General features: G+C 41.9%; 1 protein-coding gene across 4 annotated transcripts in view; it reads right to left on the bottom strand.

Annotated features, from left to right (window-relative positions):
• Positions 1 to 7,234: 7,234 nt before the first annotated feature.
• The window catches only part of Chrac-14 (DNA polymerase epsilon subunit 3 Chrac-14), a 31,218-nt gene continuing 18,098 nt past the window's right edge, over positions 7,235 to 20,354 (bottom strand). For all 4 annotated transcript variants that reach the window (XM_053801405.2, XM_053801403.2, XM_053801404.2 and 1 more), the window contains exon 3: positions 7,235 to 7,532. In XM_053801405.2, the coding sequence (XP_053657380.1) occupies positions 7,357 to 7,532 (176 nt within the window). In that variant the 3' untranslated portion in view covers positions 7,235 to 7,356. The remainder of the gene's footprint in view (positions 7,533 to 20,354) is intronic.

Raw genomic sequence — 20,354 nt, 5'->3', positions numbered from 1 at the left:
AAGAGATTATCTTTAAATTATTATTATTATTATCAAGGGGGAAGCGCTAAACCCGGAGGATTATACAGCGATGGGGGGGATGTGGAAGGCATTCAGGCTTAATTCGGGGAACTGGAGCACAGATCTAATTCCCTAAATCAAGAGCCCCTCACCAACATCAAGGAACCTTCCTTGAGGGGATTATCTTTAAAATTGGCAAGAATATCCACCATCAATACAGTTTCTTGATATTCTGGATCATACACAATCTCAGAAGGCTTAGGAAAGCTTATTCTCCTTAAACCTGACTTTGCTATGACTTAGCTTCACCTCAAGTGGCTAGTCACATGTGACCACTCTTTTGCACCAGGACCTCTCTTCAACCCTATATACAATATATGTGCATGTTGCTATTCTCTGTATAATAGTCCCTGGTGGATGAATTATTATTGTATTTAGACAGTGCTAAACCCATGGTGGGTTATAGAGCACCTGGCAAATGGGATTCTGTCAGGTTTGATCCAAGGAAGGGGAGGACATGTCCAATTCCTTGGATCAAGAATCTGTCACCCTTAAGGGATGTAATGCCTTCATAAATTAAATGTCATAACCTACACATTGTGTGGGTTATGACATTAGTTTTGCTGCTTAACCCTTAACCCTTTCAGGGTTTGGCCGTACTAGTATGGCTTACGCACCAGGGTTTTTGACATACTAGTACGCCTAAATTCTAGCGCCCTCGAATCTAGTGAGAGAAAGCTGGTAGGCCTACATATGAAAGAATGGGTCTATGTGGCCAGTGTGCGCAGTATAAAAAAAATCCTGCAGCACACAGTGCGTAATGAGAAAAAAAAAACTTTGTGTTTTTGGATTAAAACAGCGACTCTGCACTGTATTTTCGTATGGTATTTATTGTTGTGTTCTAGTTTTCTTGGTCTCATTCTGTAGGATGGAAGACATATTACAGAAATTGAGATGATTTTGACTGATTTTACAATGAAAAGTACCTTGAAATTGAGCTCAAAGTAGCAGAAGTGTTCGATTTTTGCCAAAGTTCAAAAGTACATGTAAACAAATCATGCTAAGTGTCCAATACACGTCAACTGGTGAGTCTAATATTCTTTCACAAGTGAGCCGATATTATTTATACCATTTTTTACACAAATGCAGTAGTCTGCATAACAGTTAAATCTTCTATTTTCTGTGAGAATAAAAAATTCAAAGTGGAAAGCAAAAGAATGTAAGAGGGGCATTGGGACATGACTAATGAACAGAGGAAATGTCATTTTAGTGCCAGGAATGTCTTTCTTGTTTATTCTGGACCCTATTTGGAAATTGGCATCTTCTGAAATTTGTGTGAAATTGGCAAAATTGCTAAATTCTGACCACTGTATTGGATAGTTGAAATCGGTAAATGGGTGGTTTCTTGCACTCATTCGATAGAAAAAATGGAGTTCAACAAAATATTCATGATTTTTGTCAAATAGTACAGTGGAATTGGCCAAAAATAGGGCTCAAAGTGGGCAAAATTGCCGATGCGTAAACATCGTCGAGACCGCTAACTTCGCGAGAGCAAAATTCCGTAAGTTTTCCATCAAATTTCATACTTTTAGTGTCATTATGATCAGGAAAAGATTCGCTCTTTTCATAAGAAAAAACAATTTTTTTTTTTAAATTTGTGTAGACAGCCTGTACTGTCTGCACAGACAGTCCATGCTGTCTGCCAGCTTAGTTCATATTTCGCGCCACTCAGGTGCTGCCATCTATAGGCCTTGCCTTTCAGTATGCCCAGACTTGCCTCGCTCTCACTCACACAGCGGCCTGGCATCAAGACACAAGTACTCTCATCTCTCTCTCGTGGGATGGCCCTGCCCGGGCCATGGGCACAAACACACAAGCCTGTGAAACCCACAACGACTTATCAATAAAGTAAGAAGCCTCCGAAGACGTATATCATTTAACTACCCGCTCTACAGTCTACCAAATAACCCCATTAATATTGGTACCAGCGGTGGTCGCAGCGTTGTGTTTACCCTGGAGAGAGGAAGGAGAGGTATGAAGTCACCTTCACTTCATCACCCTACACAAGAAGCATCCGTCTCTCAACGAGTTATCCTGATGTCGTGTCTGCACGTTTGAGCATCCAGACACAGGTACAAGCAGGATCCAGCCGAAATTTGCCGAAATTCTCCGAGAATTGTGAGTGGCGTCCCAGCGTCTCACGCTACAGTGTCCCACGCTGTTTCTCAAGTCACGTGTTCAGCGTCACTTGTATGTTGCTGTTGTTGTTCAGCTCAGCACAGCTGTTTCAGCAAGCCAGAGGTGAGTTTTGTGGTGATTTCTGCGTCCAGTGTGAGCTTCTCCACGTGTTTGTGGGTGGGGGAGGAGAGGAGAGGAAGTGGCTGTTCCTCACCTTGCCCATGCCCGCCCTGCCATACACGCGCACGCTCCTCGCCGCCAGCCTACCATACACCACTCACCACTGCCCACTCCCTCTGCTGTGTTTTCTGCTGTTTTTCGTATGAATTCATTGCCAGTGCTGTGTATCCGAGTGCCCGAGGCCACTCGAAGCTACGTGGATCACGACGTCATGTGGGTGTGGCCGATGTCACGTAGACCTACAAGCCACGTGAGTTACCAGATGTCCCAAGGCCTCATGCTGTGGTCTGCTGCCCGCATCACATCGACGCCACCCACGATGCTGCCCGACTTCATGACGTCACGATGTCTGCCTGACGTCACCCGAGATGTCTGCTGACGTCACCCACGATGCTGCCCGACTTCATGACGTCACGATGTCTGCCTGACGTCACCTCGAGATGTCTGCTGACGTCACCTCACGATGTCTGCTGACGTCACCTCACGATGTCTGCTGACGTCACCTCACGATGTCTGCCTGACGTCACCTCGAGATGTCTGCTGACGTCACAGTGCTGCTGACGTCACCTTGCGACATCACGCCTGACATCACATGATGTCACATCGAGTGTTCTAGTAATTATTTCAGTATTGTCGAGAAGATTGAGAGAAGATATATGTCGTGTGTTAATTAATTCCTCTCAGTCAGTGTTCTCACATTTTAGTATGTCTTAGTCAGTTTTATGCGCAGAAAAGCATCATTTGCTGTTTAAGCCATGTTGTACCGTATGTACAGCGGTGTGTTTGTAAGTTTTCCGTGTGTCCAGTGAGGTCTGTGGTCAGACCCTTGAATTGTACCACTAAGTCACCCGCCTGACCAGTGTTTGACAGCTGATTTCTCAGCCCTGAGCGTATGAGCCCCCTTGTACAGAAAGCTTTTATGCTCGTCGCTCGTGATGTTCTGTAGAATCGTACCTGCTACGATTCCCATCGAGATTTGTTTCACTTCACCTCCAGACCTTCAGAGTGCAGTTATATGTAGAGAAACAAGTCTGGGGACGCTTAGACTACCCTCTGCTATAACTCCACTGTCGAGAGATGATACTCGTCAAGCCGCAGCCAGCCCTGTCGGCAGGCGCTGTGTCAGCCTCGTGTCACAAGCTTCAGTGAGCAGCCTGCACAAAGAAGATGTCACTTTGACTGCTAGCTCTCTCACTGCAGTCTGGTGTATGATGTTACGACTCCCAGATGTTTCGCCCAGTCGTCTCTGCCACGACTCGCTCCACGCTCGCCGGCAGTGACAGCCCAGCGACAGTACCAGTCGAGAAGTGTCCTGAGTCGCTTGCCAGAAGTCCTGCCCAGTTGCCGAGTTTTGTCGACGCCTCACTTGAGGGCACCAGCATGTCGTGCCCCAGGTTGAGTGAAAACCTGCAGCGACTCCTACGATGTCTGCTTCACCGTTCCAGAGGAGACCGTACCCTGTTACGTCACAGCTCAGCCGCAGCGATGTCTCCCGTGTTGCAGTATCTGTCCAGACGCAGGAAGGCGTGCAGTGATACACTTCGATGCTCACTGCCTTTGACCACGATGTTTAGCACACCCCACATGTTTTTTTTCTTCCCTCCCTGTAGGAAGTTTTTTTTTCCATGTCCATATGTATATATATGTTTTTATTTTTGTGTTCTGTGCCCTGTTCCTCGAGAGACCGAAATTTAACTACATTTGTGCTCGGACGACAGGTGGCCCAAGGGGTAGGAGCCTGTACTGTCTCACAGACAGTCCATGCTGTCTGCCAGCTTAGTTCATTTTTCCCCACCGGTGTGCCACTATGGCCCCCATTTGTTCCCCAGATTTGCCTGCCCTCCCCCACAGCCTAAGTAGGTTACAAAACAACATTAAAATTCTGTGAAGAGTATGCAGTAGTGGAGGTGAGATGAGCTGGAATTAGGTGGAGTTTATTTTTTCAGTTTGCTTTATCATGTTTGGGGCTACAGTCAGTGATCAGACTACCTGGAGGATAATCCAGGGGTCAGTGTCCCTGTGGTCTGTTCCATGACAAGGCCTCATAGTGGATCAGTGCCTGATCAAACAATCTGTTACAGCTGACCATACACAATCCAACATATGAACCAGAGACCAGATGGTAAGGTACTGACTTTAGGTACATGTCCAGTTCCCTCTTGAAGACAGATATGGGTCTATTGGTAATAATACCCTTTATGTATGATAGGATGCTGTTGAACAGTTCTGAGCCCCTGAAATTTATTGTGTTTTCTCTCAGTATACTCATGGCACCTTTGCTTTGTAACTGAGGGTATACCTTTTTAACTGAAGGTATGCCCCCACTGCTTTGTCCAAGACCAGGCCTTGGGTATGTTGCACTGTTTGCCAAGTCTTTTGCTTTCATAGGTAATGATTTGCTGAGTGCAGATTTGGGACCAGTTCCTCTACTTTTTTTCCACTGATGTACCTTTTTCACCTGCATTCCAAGGAGTACAAGTCAAGGGACTTCAAATGTTCCCAGTAATTGAGGTGCTTTACTGCACTTGTATGTGCAGTGAAGGTTTTCTGTATTAGAGTCGGACTATAAAGAAGGCTGGTTATCATGAATAAAAGCTGTGATTTACAGTAGAAAACCTTAAGTTGCATGATCACAACTTGCATTTTCAACATTATGTGATTTAAACCATACCATGGGCGGGATTTGAATCCGCGGTCAGAGAGTTTCAAAACTCTGGAGTTTTGAGACTCTCTGACCGTGGGTTCAAATCCCGCCCATGGTATGGTTTGTTTGCAATCATGTCATTACGATTTCGTGAGTTATGTGATTTAAATGTACAATTTTCATTTCTAACGAAAGTGCACCCATTTCCATTAAGACATGGAGACACATTCATTTCCATTGGTGGCATGCATTTCTGTTAATGAACGCAAGTGCAGAATTAATTTCCATTGGTGGCACGTATTTCCATTTACGAGGGCCGCAGAGGCAAGCCTGAGACCTCCCCAAAACACATTAGGCAACTCAGTCTTAGCATTGTGGGAGGGTGATGCTAACAAAGCAAGGATGACTAACCCTTAACTATACCCAACATACTAGTATTCAACTAATGATTATGTGTCCAATGTACTGATATGCAAAGCTTTTTGTACCTTTAAATTAGCCACCTGTCAACATTTTTTATGGCAGCACAACTCTTTGGGTCTTCTACGACCTTTTCATACCTTGCTCTACACAATGCATCATGGTTAACTACACAGGTCATGACCATGAGTCTTGTGTACAGGCATACCTCACTAATATGGCAGGTAAGGTCCCAGATCACCACTGTAAAGCGAATATCGCCTTTAAGCAAATCACAGACTTTTTTCAATTGCCAGTGCATATTAAAGCCCAAAAACATGTTTACATTATCAGTTATTAAGTGCACAATAGCACAAGACCCAAAAAATGATGCAAAAGTAAAAATAATAAATAATTTTTTTTTTAAATTTCCAAAAACCATCTTAAGAGCAAGGCAAGCGCCAAAAATAATAAACATGAATATGATTGAAAAGTGTCATATTAGCGAAGCGCTCTAAAGCACTGTATTAACCCTTTGAGGGTCGACAGGCCCTCTCCGAAACTCGTTCTCAGGGTCGGCCAAATTTAAAAAAAAAAAAAATTATTTTCTCTTATGAAAAGATAGAGAATCTTTTCCCGATCATAAAGACACCAAAAGTTTGAAATTTGATAGAAAACTTACGGAATTATGCTCTCGCAAAGTTAGCGGTCTCGGCGATATTTACGCATCGGCGATTTTGCCCACTTTGAGCCCCATTTTCGGCCAATTTCACTGTACTAGTCGACAAAAAACATGAATATTTCGCTAGAACTCCATTTTTTCTATCGAATGGGTGCAAGAAACCACCCATTTATAAATTCAACTATCCAGTACAGTGGTCAGAATTTAGCAATTTTGCCAATTTCACACAAATTTCAAAAGATGCCAATTTCCGAATAGGGTCCAGAATAAACAAGAAAGACATTCCTGGCACTAAAATGACATTTCCTCTAGTCATTAGTCACGTCTCAAGGGCCCTCTTATATCCTTTTGCTTTCCACTTTGAATTTTTATTCTCACAAAAAATATAAGATTTACTGTTATGCAGACTACTGCATTAGTGTAAAAAATGGTATAAATATTATTGGTGCACTTGTAAAAGAATATTAGACTCACCAGTTGACGTGTATTGCACGCTTGGCACGATTTGTTTACTTTTGAAGTTTGGTAAAAATCGAACATTTCTGCTACTTGAGCTCAATTTCAGGGCACCTTTCATTGTAAAACCAGTCAAAATCATCTCAATTTCTGTAATATGTCTTCCATTCTATAAAATGAGACCAAGAAAACTAGAATACAACAATAAATACCATACGAAAATACACTGCAAAGTCGCTGATTTATTAAAAAAAAAATGATCAAAGTTTTTTTTTTCTCATTATGCACTGTGTGCTGCAGGATTTTTTTTAGACTGTGCACACTGACCACATAGACCCATTCTTTCACATGAAGGCCTACCAGCTTTCTCCCACTAGATTTGAGGCCGCTAGAATTTATGAGTACTAGTACGTCAAAAACCCCTACGCGTAAAACGTACTAGTACGACCAAAACCCTCAAAGGGTTAATGAGGTATGCCTATATTTTACAATAAAAATAGTAACAAGATTTAGTTCTCTACTATCTAACAAATCATTTTATTACTGTAAATTAACATCTTCAAGGTCCTCAAAAGAACAACCCTGATGAGCAGATAACTCATGTAAGGCTGTAACAAAATAACAAAAAGCTTTAGAATTGATAATCCTTAAACGTTCCGGCAATCTAGGGCCACAAGGCTCAATTAAATACTGGATTACAAGTTTCCTATATTTAGCACTGATCAATTAATAAAAATAATGTATATTAAAAATAAAATGCATAGGTTTGTAGTTTAATAGTTTCTAACTTCATACTTTTTTTTACTCAGTCTGTTACCTATACATTCTGTAGCTCAACACCATTTTCTTTTCCAGTCTCTGTAATATCCATTATAGTCACCCCTGTGTTACCTTCTTCGGTAAAACTTGTGTTCTTGTCTGCCACTTCAGTTTTCTTGGCTTTAGCTTTGGCTTCTTTTTGTTCCTTTTTACTTTGCTGAGACTTCTTATGCACTGTAAAAGAAAGCAAGGTAAAATGAAAAAAAATCACATGTGTGTGTGCGTGTGTGGGAAAATTCAGCAATTTCCTACCACAAAATGTGAAATTAGTCTCAGATTTATTACACATAAAACATTTGTCTGTTGGGCTTTGTTTGCGTGTAACAACTATTTGGCGGCAAAAAAAAAAAGACGCAAAGCTCTGTCCTTGCCTAATCACACATGAGATATAAAGTCAATACAGTTCTGACTTACAATGCTCATACATTACCCTCAGACACGACATCATCATTCCCTCCAGCCTCCTCCTTGCTGCAACATTCACAACCCATGCCTCACACCCATATAAGAGCATTGGCACCACAATACTCTCATACATTCCCCTTTTTGTCTCCCTGGGTAATGTCCTTTGTCTTCACAGGTGCCTCAATGCACCACTCAACATTTTATCCTAATCAATTCTATGGTTCAGCTTGTCTTTCATAGACCTATTTGCTGACAAGGAATGGTTTTTATGACTTGACATGCTGTTGGAGCATGAGTAAAGTAACATTTATGAAGGGATTCAGGTAAACAGGTTAGTCAGACTTGAGTCCTCGAGGTGGGAAATACAGTGTCTATACTCTGAAGGAGGGGTAAGGATATGTTGCAGTTCTCCATAGGGAGAACTGCAACGTCTCTGGCAAGACAGTGATAGAGTGTGAGTTGATGAAAGAGTTTCTTTTTTCAGGTCACCCCTCCTCGGTGGGATACAGCCAGTGTGTTGAAAGAAAGAAATGTATGAAAGAGGGGAAGGTACCTAGGGATAGGTGGAGAGCATGTATAGTCCCTTTATATAAAGAGAAGGGGGACAAAAGAGATTGTAAAAATTATAGAGGAATAAGTTTACCGAGTCCTAGGTAGTAGGTTGGTAGACAGCAACCACCCAGGGAGGTACTACCGTCCTGCCAAGTGAATGTACAACAAAAGCCTGTAATTATTTTACATGATGGTAGGATTGCTGGTCTCCATTTTTCTGTCTCGTAAACATGCAAGATTTCAGGTACGTCTTGCTACTTCTTCTTACACTTAGGTCACACTACACATACATGTACAAGCACATATATATGTACACACCCCTCTGGGCTATCTTCTAATTTCTTACTAGTTCTTGTTCTTGTTTATTTCCTGTTCTCTCCATGGGGAAGTGGAACAGAATTCTTCCTCCATAAGCCATGCGTGTTGTAAGAGGGGACTAAAATGCCGGGAGCAAGGGGCTAGTAACCCCTTCTCCTGTATATATTACTAAATGTAAAAGGAGAAGCTTTTGTTTTTCCTTTTGGGCCACCCAGCCTCGGTGAGATGCGGCCGGTGTGTTGAAAGAAGAAGTTTACTGAGTATACCAGGAAAAGTGCACGGTAGGGGTATTATTGAAAGAATTAGAGGAAAGACAGAATGCAGGACTGCGGATGACAAGGAGGTTTTAGAGTGGGTAGGGGATGTGTAGATCAAGTGTTTACATTGAAGCTATGTGAACAGTATTTAGATAAAGGAAGGAAAGTTTTTATTGCATTTATGAATTTAGAAAAGACATATCTTCATAGATCTAAACTTACTCCCTGTTCAGTACATCCACACTTACTACTGTGCAATCTACATCTACAGGACCTTAAATTCCAATATTAACCTTGACCTAAAACGCTTTCTTGATAGTTGCGACAGAACCCACAGGCACAACACCAGACACAAACATCTCTATGACATTCCCCGTGTCCGACTAAACCTTTACAAAAATTCAATGTAATGTATGTCAAAGGCCCTAAAATCTGGAACACCCTACCTGAAAATTCTAAAACTGCAGACACATTCATCACCTTCAAAACTACCATCAGAAAACATCTTATCTCCCTGATACACCCTGTCAACTAATTACATGAATACCACCTGGTGGTTAACACTTACACTCACTCACCCATTTGACCATAAACAGAAATATCAATCTCAATCTCAAAATAATGAATCTTAACTAGTCATAAGTTGGCCTGTGATACTCCAATACTGAAACTATGTATAGTGCCAAAACAAAAGCATTCACATTGCTAAACTCACAAACTAGTATTTAGTCACTTAGCCATAATACCAACTAACCTCATAATTTTGTAATATTTTAAACTTAAGATTTAATTTAAGTCTGCCCGAAATGCCTAGCCATGCTAGGTGTTCTAGTGGTACACTCTGTAATTATTATTTTACTACATGTAAACCACACAATAACCAAATTCTGTAAACTCAGCACTGTAATCTTTATAGAGAATAAATTTTGAATTGAATTGAATATGATAGAGTGGATAGGGGAGCAATGTGGCAGATGTTGCAAGTACAGTGGACCCCCGCATAACGATATTATTTCAATTCAGAAGTCTGTTTGGGTGCTGTTATAGACCGAATTTGTTCCCATAAGAGATATTGTGAATTAGATTAGTCCGTTTCAGACCCCCAAAAATACACCTACAAAAGCACTTACAAAAATACACTTACATAATTGGTTGAGTTGGGAGCTGATCTTTATGCGGGGGTCCACTGTAGTACAGTGGACCCCCGCTTAACGATTTATTTATTTATACACACTCATCTGAGTTTTCTTTGATTTTATCTTAATAGTTCTTGATCTTATTACTTTTCCTTTTATATCCATGGGGAAGTGGAATAAGAATCTTTCCTCCGAAGCCATGCATGTTGTAAAAGTCAACTAAAATGCCGGGAACAATGGGGTAGTAACCCCTTTTCCTGTAATAATTACTAAAAAGAATAAGAAGAAAATTGTCAAAGTGGGATGTCTGAATGTGCGTGGATGTTGTGCAAATAATAAGAAAGAGATGATTGTGGATGTTATGAATGAGAAGAAGCTGGATATCCTGGTTTTAAGTGAAACAAAGCTGAAGGGGGTGGGAGAGTTTCAGTGGAGAGGAATAAATGGGATTAGGTCAGGGGTTTCAAATAGAGTTAGAGCTAAAGAAGGAGTAGCAATAATGTTGAAGGAAAAGCTATGGCAGGAAAAGAGGGACTATAAATGTATTAATTCAAGGATTATGTGGAGTAAAATAAAGGTTGGATGTGAAAAGTGGGTTATAGTAAGCGTATATGCACCTGGAGAAGAGAGAAGTGTAGAGGAGAGAGAGAGAGATTTTGGGAAATGTCGAGTGAATTCGTGGGGAGTTTTGAACCAAGTGTGAGAGTAATGGTGGTTGGGGATTTCAATGCTTAAGTGGGCAAAAATGTTGTGGAGGGAGTAGTAGGTAAATTTGGGGTGCCAGGGGTAAATGTAAATGGGGAGCTTTTAATTGAGCTATGTGTAGAAAGAGGTTTGGTAATAAGTAATACATATTTTATGAAGAAGAGGATAAATAAATATACAAGGTATGAAGTAAAGGGTGTGATAAAAGAGTAAAAGTTAGCTTATGAGAGGTTTTTACAAAGCAGAAGTGTTTTAAGAAGAGTAGAGTATATGGAGAGTAAAAGAAAAGTGAAGAGAGTGGTGAGAGAGTGCAAAAGGAGAGTAGATTATAGAGTGGGAGAGGCACTGTCAAGAAATTTTAATGAAAATAAAGAAAAATTTTTGGAGTTAAAAAAGTTAAGAAAGCCTAGAGAACGAATGGATCTGTCAGTTAAAAACAGAGTAGGGAAGTTAGTAGATGGGGAGATGGAGGTTTTGGGTAGATGGCGAGAATATTTTGAGGAACTTTTAAATGTTGACGAAGAAAGGGAAGCATTAATTTCATGCACTGGCCAGGGAGGTATACCATCTTTTAGGAGTGAAGAAAAACAGGATGTGAGTGTGGGTGAGGTGCGTGAGGCATTACGTAGAATGAAAGGGGGTAAAGCAGCTGGAACTGACGGGATCATGAAAGAAATGTTAAAAGCAGGGTGGGATATAGTGTTGGAGTGGTTGGTATTTTTGTTTAATAAATGTACGAAAGAGGGGAAGGTACCTAGGGATTGGCAAAGAGCATGTATAGTCCCTTTATATAAAGGGAAGGGGGACAAAAGAGATTGTAAAAATTATAGAGGAATAAGTTTACTGAGTATACCAGAAGAAGACAGTGATGGAGTGAATAAGGGTGAAAGTTTTTCTTTTTTGGGTCACCCTGCCTTGGTGGGAATCGGCCAGTGTGTTAATAACAATAAAAATACCAGAAAAAGTGTACGGTGGGGTTATAATTGAAAGGATTAGAGGTAGGACAGAATGTAGGATTCTGGATGAGCAAGGTTTCAGAGTGGGTAGAGGATGTGTAGATCAAGTGTTTACATTGAAGCATATATGTGAACAGTATTTAGATAAAGGTAGGGAAGTTTTCATTGCATTTATGGATTTAGAAAAGGCATATGATAGAGTGGATAGGGGAGCAATGTGGCAGATGTTGCAAGTACATCTGTATATGGAATAGGTGGTAAGTTAATAAATGCTGTAAAGAGTTTTTATGAGGATAGTGAGGCTCAGGTTAGGGTGTGTAGAAGAGAGGGAGACTACTCAGTAAAAGTAGGTCTTAGACAGGGATGTGTAATGTCACCATGGTTGTTTAATATATTTATAGATGGGGTTGTGAAAGAAGTAAATGCTAGGGTGTTCAGGAGAGGGGTGGGATTAAATTATGGGGAATTAAATACAAAATGGGAATTGACACAGTTGCTTTTTGCTGATGATACTGTGCTTATGGGAGATTCTAAAGAAAAATTGCAAAGGTTAGTGGATGAGTTTGGGAGTGTGTTTAAAGGTAGAATGATGAAAGTGAACATAGAAAAGAGTAAGGTGATGAGGGTATCAAATGATTTAGATAAAGAAAAATTGGATATTAAGTTGGGGACGAGGAGTATGGAAGAAGTGAATGTTTTCAGATACTTGGGAGTTGACGTGTCAGTGGATGGATTTATGAAGGATGAGGTTAATCATAGAATTGATGAGGAAAAAAAGGTGAGTGGTGCGTTGAGGTATATGTGGAGACAAAAAACGTTATCTATGGAGGCAAAGAAGGGAATGTATGAAAGTATAGTAGTACCAACACTCTTATATGGGTGTGAAGCTTGGGTTGTGAATGCAGCAGCAAGGAGGTGGTTGGAGGCAGTGGAGATGTCCTGTCTAAGGGGCAATGTGTGGTGTAAATATTATGCAGAAAATTCGGAGTGTGGAAATTAGGAGAAGGTGTGGAGTTAATAAAAGTATTAGTCAGAGGGCTGAAGAGGGGTTGTTGAGGTGGTTTGGTCATTTAGAGAGAATGGCTCAAAGTAGAATGACATGGAGAGAGTATAAATCTGTAGGGGAAGGAAGGCAGGGTAGGGGTCATCCTTGAAAAGGTTGGAAGGAAGGGGTTTACCTGGAGTTTACCTGGAGAGAGTTCCGGGGGTCAACGCCCCCGCGGCCCGGTCTGAGACCAGGCCTCCTGATGGATCAGAGCCTGATCAACCAGGCTGTTGCTGCTGGCTGCACGCAAACCAACATACGAGCCACAGCCCGGCTGATCCGGAACTGACTTTAGGTGCTTGTCCAGTGCCAGCTTGAAGACTGCCAGGGGTCTGTTGGTAATCCCCCTTATGTGTGCTGGGAGGCAGTTGAACAGTCTCGGGCCCCTGACACTTATTGTATGGTCTCTTAACGTGCTAGTGACACCCCTGCTTTTCATTGGGGGGATGGTGCATCGTCTGCCAAGTCTTTTGCTTTCGTAGTGGGTGATTTTCGTGTGCAAGTTCGGTACTAGTCCCTCTAGGATTTTCCAGGTGTATATAATCATGTATCTCTCCCTCCTGCGTTCCAGGGAATACAGGTTTAGGAACCTCAAGTGCTCCCAATAATTGAGGTGTTTTATCTCCGTTATGCGCGCCGTGAAAGTTCTCTGTACATTTTCTAGGTCGGCAATTTCACCTGCCTTGAAAGGTGCTGTTAGTGTGCAGCAATATTCCAGCCTAGATAGAACAAGTGACCTGACGAGTGTCATCATGGGCTTGGCCTCCCTAGTTTTGAAGGTTCTCATTATCCATCCTGTCATTTTTCTAGCAGATGCGATTGATACAATGTTATGGTCCTTGAAGGTGAGATCCTCCGACATGATCACTCCCAGGTCTTTGACGTTGGTGTTTCGCTCTATTTTGTGGCCAGAATTTGTTTTGTACTCTGATGAAGATTTAATTTCCTCATGTTTACCATATCTGAGTAATTGAAATTTCTCATCATTGAACTTCATATTGTTTTCTGCAGCCCACTGAAAGATTTGGTTGATGTCTGCCTGGAGCTTTGCAGTGTCTGCAATGGAAGACACTGTCATGCAGATTCGGGTGTCATCTGCAAAGGAAGACACGGTGCTGTGGCTGACAGCCTTGTCTATGTCGGATATAAGGATGAGGAACAAGATGGGAGCGAGTACTGTGCCTTGTGGAACAGAGCTTTTCACCGTAGCTGCCTCGGACTTTACTCTGTTGACGACTACTCTCTGTGTTCTGTTAGTGAGGAAATTATAGATCCATCGACCGACTTTTCCTGTTATTCCTTTAGCACGCATTTTGTGCGCTATTACGCCATGGTCACACTTGTCGAAGGCTTTTGCAAAGTCTGTATATATTACATCTGCATTCTTTTTGTCTTCTAGTGCATTTAGGACCTTGTCGTAGTGGTCCAATAGTTGAGACAGACAGGAGCGACCTGTTCTAAACCCATGTTGCCCTGGGTTGTGTAACTGATGGGTTTCTAGATGCATGGTGATCTTGCTTCTTAGGACCCTTTCAAAGATTTTTATGATATGGGATGTTAGTGCTATTGGTCTGTAGTTCTTTGCTGTTGCTTTACTGCCCCCTTTGTGGAGTGGGGCTATGTCTGTTGTTTTTAGTAACTGTGGGACGACCCCCGTGTCCATGCTCCCTCTCCATAGGATGGAAAAGGCTCGTGATAGGGGCTTCTTGCAGTTCTTGATGAACACAGAGTTCCATGAGTCTGGCCCTGGGGCAGAGTGCATGGGCATGTCATTTATCGCCTGTTCGAAGTCATTTGGCGTCAGGATAACATCGGATAGGCTTGTGTTAATCAAATTTTGTGGCTCTCTCATAAAAAATTCATTTTGATCTTCGACTCTCAGTCTGGTTAGCGGCTTGCTAAAAACTGAGTCATATTGGGACTTGAGTAGCTCACTCATTTCCTTGTTGTCATCTGTGTAGGACCCATCTTGTTTAAGTAGGGGCCCAATACTGGACGTTGTTCTCGATTTTGATTTGGCATAGGAGAAGAAATACTTTGGGTTTCTTTCGATTTCATTTATGGCTTTTAGTTCTTCCCGCGATTCCTGACTCCTAAAGGATTCTTTTAGCTTAAGTTCGATGCTTGCTATTTCTCTGACCAGTGTCTCCCTACGCATTTCAGATATATTGACCTCTTTTAGCCGCTCTGTTATTCTTTTCCGTCGCCTGTAAAGGGAGCGCCTGTCTCTTTCTGTTTTACATCTACTCCTTTTTCTTAGAGGAATAAGCCTTGTGCATACATCGAGTGCTACCGAGTTAATCTGTTCTAGGCATAAGTTGGGGTCTGTGTTGCTTAGTATATCTTCCCAGCTTATATCGGTTAGGACTTGGTTTACTTGGTCCCACTTTATGTTTTTGTTATTGAAGTTGAATTTGGTGAATGCTCCCTCGTGACTAATCTCATTATGTCGGTCTGGGGCTCCGCGCATACATGACTGAACCTCAATTATGTTGTGATCTGAGTATATTGTTTTTGATATGGTGATATTTCTTATCAGATCATCATTGTTAGTGAAGATGAGGTCTAGTGTATTCTCCAGTCTAGTAGGCTCTATTATTTGCTGGTTTAAATTGAATTTTGTGCAGAGATTTAAAAGCTCGCGTGAGTGTGAGTTTTCATCAGAGCTGCCTCCTGGTGTTATTACTGCAACAATATTATTTGCTATATTCCTCCATTTTAGGTGCCTTAAGTTGAAATCCCCCAGGAGCAAGATGTTGGGTGCAGGAGCTGGAAGGTTTTCCAGACAGTGGTCAATTTTTAACAGCTGTTCCTGGAATTGCTGGGATGTTGCATCCGGAGGCTTGTAGACTATCACAATGACTAGGTTTTGGTTCTCGACCTTTACTGCTAAAACTTCCACTACATCATTTGAGGCATTTAGCAGTTCTGTGCAAACAAGTGACTCTGCAATGTACAGGCCAACCCCCCCCCTTTTGCCTGTTCACTCTGTCACATCTGTATAGGTTGTAACCTGGGATCCATATTTCGTTGTCCAAGTGATCCTTTATGTGGGTCTCAGTGAAAGCCGCGAACATTGCCTTTGCCTCTGCAAGCAGTCCACGGATGAAAGGTATTTTGTTGTTTGTTGCTGGCTTTAGACCCTGTATATTTGCAAAGAAGAATGTTATCGGACTGGTGGTATTGTTGGTACTGGGGGGGGATTTTTTTTCCGGCATTAGTATCTGTATCTGTTGGTTTGGGTAAGGGAGGTTTTGTGGGCGAGGGGCTTGGACTTCCAGCAGGCGTGCATGAGCGTGTTTGACAGGAGTGAATGGAGACGAATGGTATTTGGGACCTGACGATCTGTTGGAATGTGAGCAGGGTAATATTTAGTGAAGGGATACAGGGACACTGGTTATTTTTGTATAGCCGAACTTGAGTCCTGGAAATTTGAAGTACAATGCCTGCACTCTAAAGGAGGGGTTCGGGATATTAGCAGTTTGGAGGGATATGTCGTGTGTCTTTATATGTACAGTGGACCCTCAACCAGCGATGGCATCGATTAACGATAAATCTGACTAGCGATTCATTTAAACGCAAAAATTTTGCCTCGACTAGCTCTTAAAAACCCGACCAGCGCTATTCGTTCCGTACCATACGCGTCCACTTTGGCCTGAGCACGCCTCACTTGTCCCTTTGGTGCCAGTGTTTACAAGCCAGCCAGCCACTGCGGTCGCTTCCAAACATACAACTGGAACATTTCATATTATCACAGCCTTTTTAGTGATTGCACCTGCAAAATAAGTCACCATGGGCCCCAAGAAAGCTTCTAGTGCCAACCCTACAGCAAAAAGGGTTAGAATTACTATGGAGATGAAGAAAGAGATCATTGATAAATATGAAAGTGGAGTGCATCTCTCTGAGCTGGTCAGGTTGTATAATAAACCCCAATCAACCATCGCTACTATTGTGGCCAAGAAATTGGCAATCAAGGAAGCTGTTCTTGCCAAAGGTGCAACTATGTTTTCGAAACTGAGATCGCAAGTACTCGAAGATGTTGAGAGACTGTTATTAGTGTGGATAAACGAGAAACAGATAGCAGGAGACAGCATCTCTCAAGCGATCATATGTGAAAAGGCTAGGAAGTTGCATGATGATTTAATTAAAAAAATGCCAGCAACTAGTGATGTGAGTGAATTTAATGCCAGCAAAGGTTGGTTTGAGAGATTTAAGAAGCTTAGTGGCATTCATAGTGTGATAAGGCATGGTGAGGCTGCCAGTTCGGACCACAAATCGGCTGAAAAATATGTGCTATGGAGGGCAAACAGTAAGGCATGGGTCACTAGGGACCTTTTCTATGACTGGTTACACCATGCATTTGCCCCCGATGTGAAAAATTACCTAATTGCAAAGAAATTAGACCTTAAGTGCCTCCTGGTATTAGACAATGCCCCTGGTCATCCTACAGATGTGGCAGAGCGACTTTCTAGGGACATGAGCTTCATTAAGGTGAAGTTTTTGCCTCCTAATACCACTCCTCTCCTGCAGCCCATGGACCAGCAGGTTATTTCCAACTTCAAGAAACTGTACACAAAAGCTATGTTTGAAAGGTGCTTTGTAGTGACCTCAGAAACTCAACTGACTCTAAGAGAGTTTTGCAAAGATCATTTTACCATCCTCAATTGTGTAAACATTATAGGTAAGGCATGGGAGGAAGTGACTAAGAGGACATTGAACTCTGCTTGGAAAAAACTGTGGCCAGAATGTGTAGACAAAAGGGATTTTGAAGGGTTTGAGGCTAACCCTGAGAATCCTATGCCAGTTGAGGAATCCATTGTGGCACTGGGGAAGTCCTTGGGGTTGGAGGTTAGTGGGGAGGATGTGGAAGAGTTGGTGGTGGAGGACAGTGAAGAACTAACCACTGATGAGCTGCTAGATCATCTAGAACAGCAAGAGGGCAGACCTGAGGAAACTGCTTCGGAGGAGGGGAGAGAGAAATTGAAGAAGTTGCCTACTTCTAAGATTAAGGAAATCTGTGCAATGTGGCTTAAAGTGCAAAGCTTTATGGATGATAATCACCCTGACACAGCTACTGCAAGCCGTGTTGGCAACCTGTACACTGACAATGTTGTGAACCACTTTAGGAAAGTCATAAAGGAACGAGAGGTACAGGCCTCTATGGACAGATATGTTGTGTGACAGAAGTCCAGTGACTCTCAAGCTGGTCCTAGTGGCATTAAAAGAACAAGGGAAGTAACCCCAGAAAAAGACTTTCTGCCTCAAGTGCTAATGGAAGGGGATTCCCCTTCTAAACAGTAAGAAGATAACGCTCTCCCCTCCTCCCATCCCATCAATCATCACCAGATCTTCAATAAAGGTAAGTGTCATGTAACTGTGAATGTAATCTTCAGTTTGTGTGTATTAAAATTAATATTTCATGTGGTAAAATGTTTTTTTTTCAATACTTTTGGGTGTCTTGCACGGATTAATTTGATTTCCATTATTTCTTATGGGGAAAATTAACTTGACTAACGATGAGCTCTCAGGAATGGATTAATATCGCTGGTTGAGGGTCCACTGTATATGCTTCTAAACTGTTGTGTTCTGAGCACCTCTGCAAAAACAGTGATTATGTGTGAGTGAGGTGAAAGTGTTGAATGATGATGAAAGCATTTTCTTTTTGGGGATTTTCTTTCTTTTTGGGTCACCCTGCCTCAGTGGGAGATGGCCGACTTGTTAAGAAAAATAAAAAAATATATATACAGTGGACCCCTGCTTAACGATCACCTCCCAATGCGACCAATTATGTAAGTGTATTTATGTAAGTGCGTTTGTACGTGTATTTTTGGGGATCTGAAATGGACTAATCTACTTCACAATATTCCTTATGGGAACAAATTCGGCCAGTACTGGCACCTGAAGATACTTCTGGAATGAAGAAATACCGTTAACCGGGGGTCCACTGTATATATATATATATATATATATATATATATATATATATATATATATATATATATATATATATATATATATATATATATATATATAATATATATAATATATATATATATATATATATATATATACAGTGGACACCCGGTTAACGATATTTTTTCATTCCAGAAGTATGTTCAGGTGCCAGTACTGACCGAATTTGTTCCCATAAGGAATATTGTGAAGTAGATTAGTCTATTTCAGACCCCCAAACATACACGTACAAACGCACTTACATAAATACACTTACATAATTGGTCAGATTGGGAGGTGATCGTTAAGCGGGGGTCCACTGTATTATTATTATTATTATTATTATTTTTTTTTTTTATTATCACACTGGCCGATTCCCACCAAGGCAGGGTGGCCCGAAAAAGAAAAACTTTCACCATCATTCACTCCATCACTGTCTTGCCAGAAGGGTGCTTTACACTACAGTTTTTAAACTGCAACATTAACACCCCTCCTTCAGAGTGCAGGCACTGTACTTCCCATCTCCAGGACTCAAGTCCGGCCTGCCGGTTTCCCTGAACCCCTTCATAAATGTTACTTTGCTCACACTCCAACAGCACGTCAAGTATTAAAAACCATTTGTCTCCATTCATTCCTATCAACCACGCTCACATACGCCTGCTGGAAGTCCAAGCCCCTCACACACAAAACCTCCTTTACCCCCTCCCTCCAACCTTTCCTAGGCCGACCCCTACCCCGCCTTCCTTCCACTACAGACTGATACACTCTTGAAGTCAGTCTGTTTCGCTCCATTCTCTCTACATGTCCGAACCACCTCAACAACCCTTCCTCAGCCCTCTGGACAACAGTTTTGGTAATCCCGCACATCCTCCTAACTTCCAAACTACGAATTCTCTGCATTATATTCACACCACACATTGCCCTCAGACATGACATCTCCACTGCCTCCAGCCTTCTCCTCGCTGCAACATTCATCACCCATGCTTCACACCCATATAGGAGCGTTGGTAAAACTATACTCTCATACATTCCCCTCTTTGCCTCCAAGGACAAAGTTCTGTCTCCACAGACTCCTAAGTGCACCACTCACCCTTTTCCCCTCATCAATTCTACGATTCACCTCATCCTTCATAGACCCATCTGCTGACACGTCCACTCCCAAATATCTGAATACATTCACCTCCTCAATACTCTCTCCCTCCAATCTGATATCCAATCTTTCATCACCTAATCTTTTTGTTATCCTCAAAACCTTACTCTTTCCTGTATTCACTTTTAATTTTCTTCTTTTGCACACCCTACCAAATTCATCCACCAATCTCTGCAACTTCTCTTCAGAATCTCCCAAGAGCACAGTGTCATCAGCAAAGAGCAACTGTGACAACTCCCACTTTATGTGTGATTCTTTATCTTTTAACTCCACGCCTCTTGTCAAGACCCTCGCATTTACTTCTCTTACAACCCCATCTATAAATATATTAAACAACCACGGTGACATCACACATCCTTGTCTAAGGCCTACTTTTACTGGGAAATAATTTCCCTCTTTCCTACATACTCTAACTTGAGCCTCACTATCCTCATAAAAACTCTTCACTGCTTTCAGTAACCTACCTCCTACACCATACACCTGCAACATCTGCCACATTGCCCCCCTATCCACCCTGTCA

The sequence above is a fragment of the Cherax quadricarinatus genome, unplaced genomic scaffold (genome assembly GCF_038502225.1).
Source record: "Cherax quadricarinatus isolate ZL_2023a unplaced genomic scaffold, ASM3850222v1 Contig432, whole genome shotgun sequence".
NCBI lineage: Eukaryota > Metazoa > Arthropoda > Malacostraca > Decapoda > Parastacidae > Cherax > Cherax quadricarinatus.
This window is presented reverse-complemented; position numbering and strand designations above follow the sequence as displayed.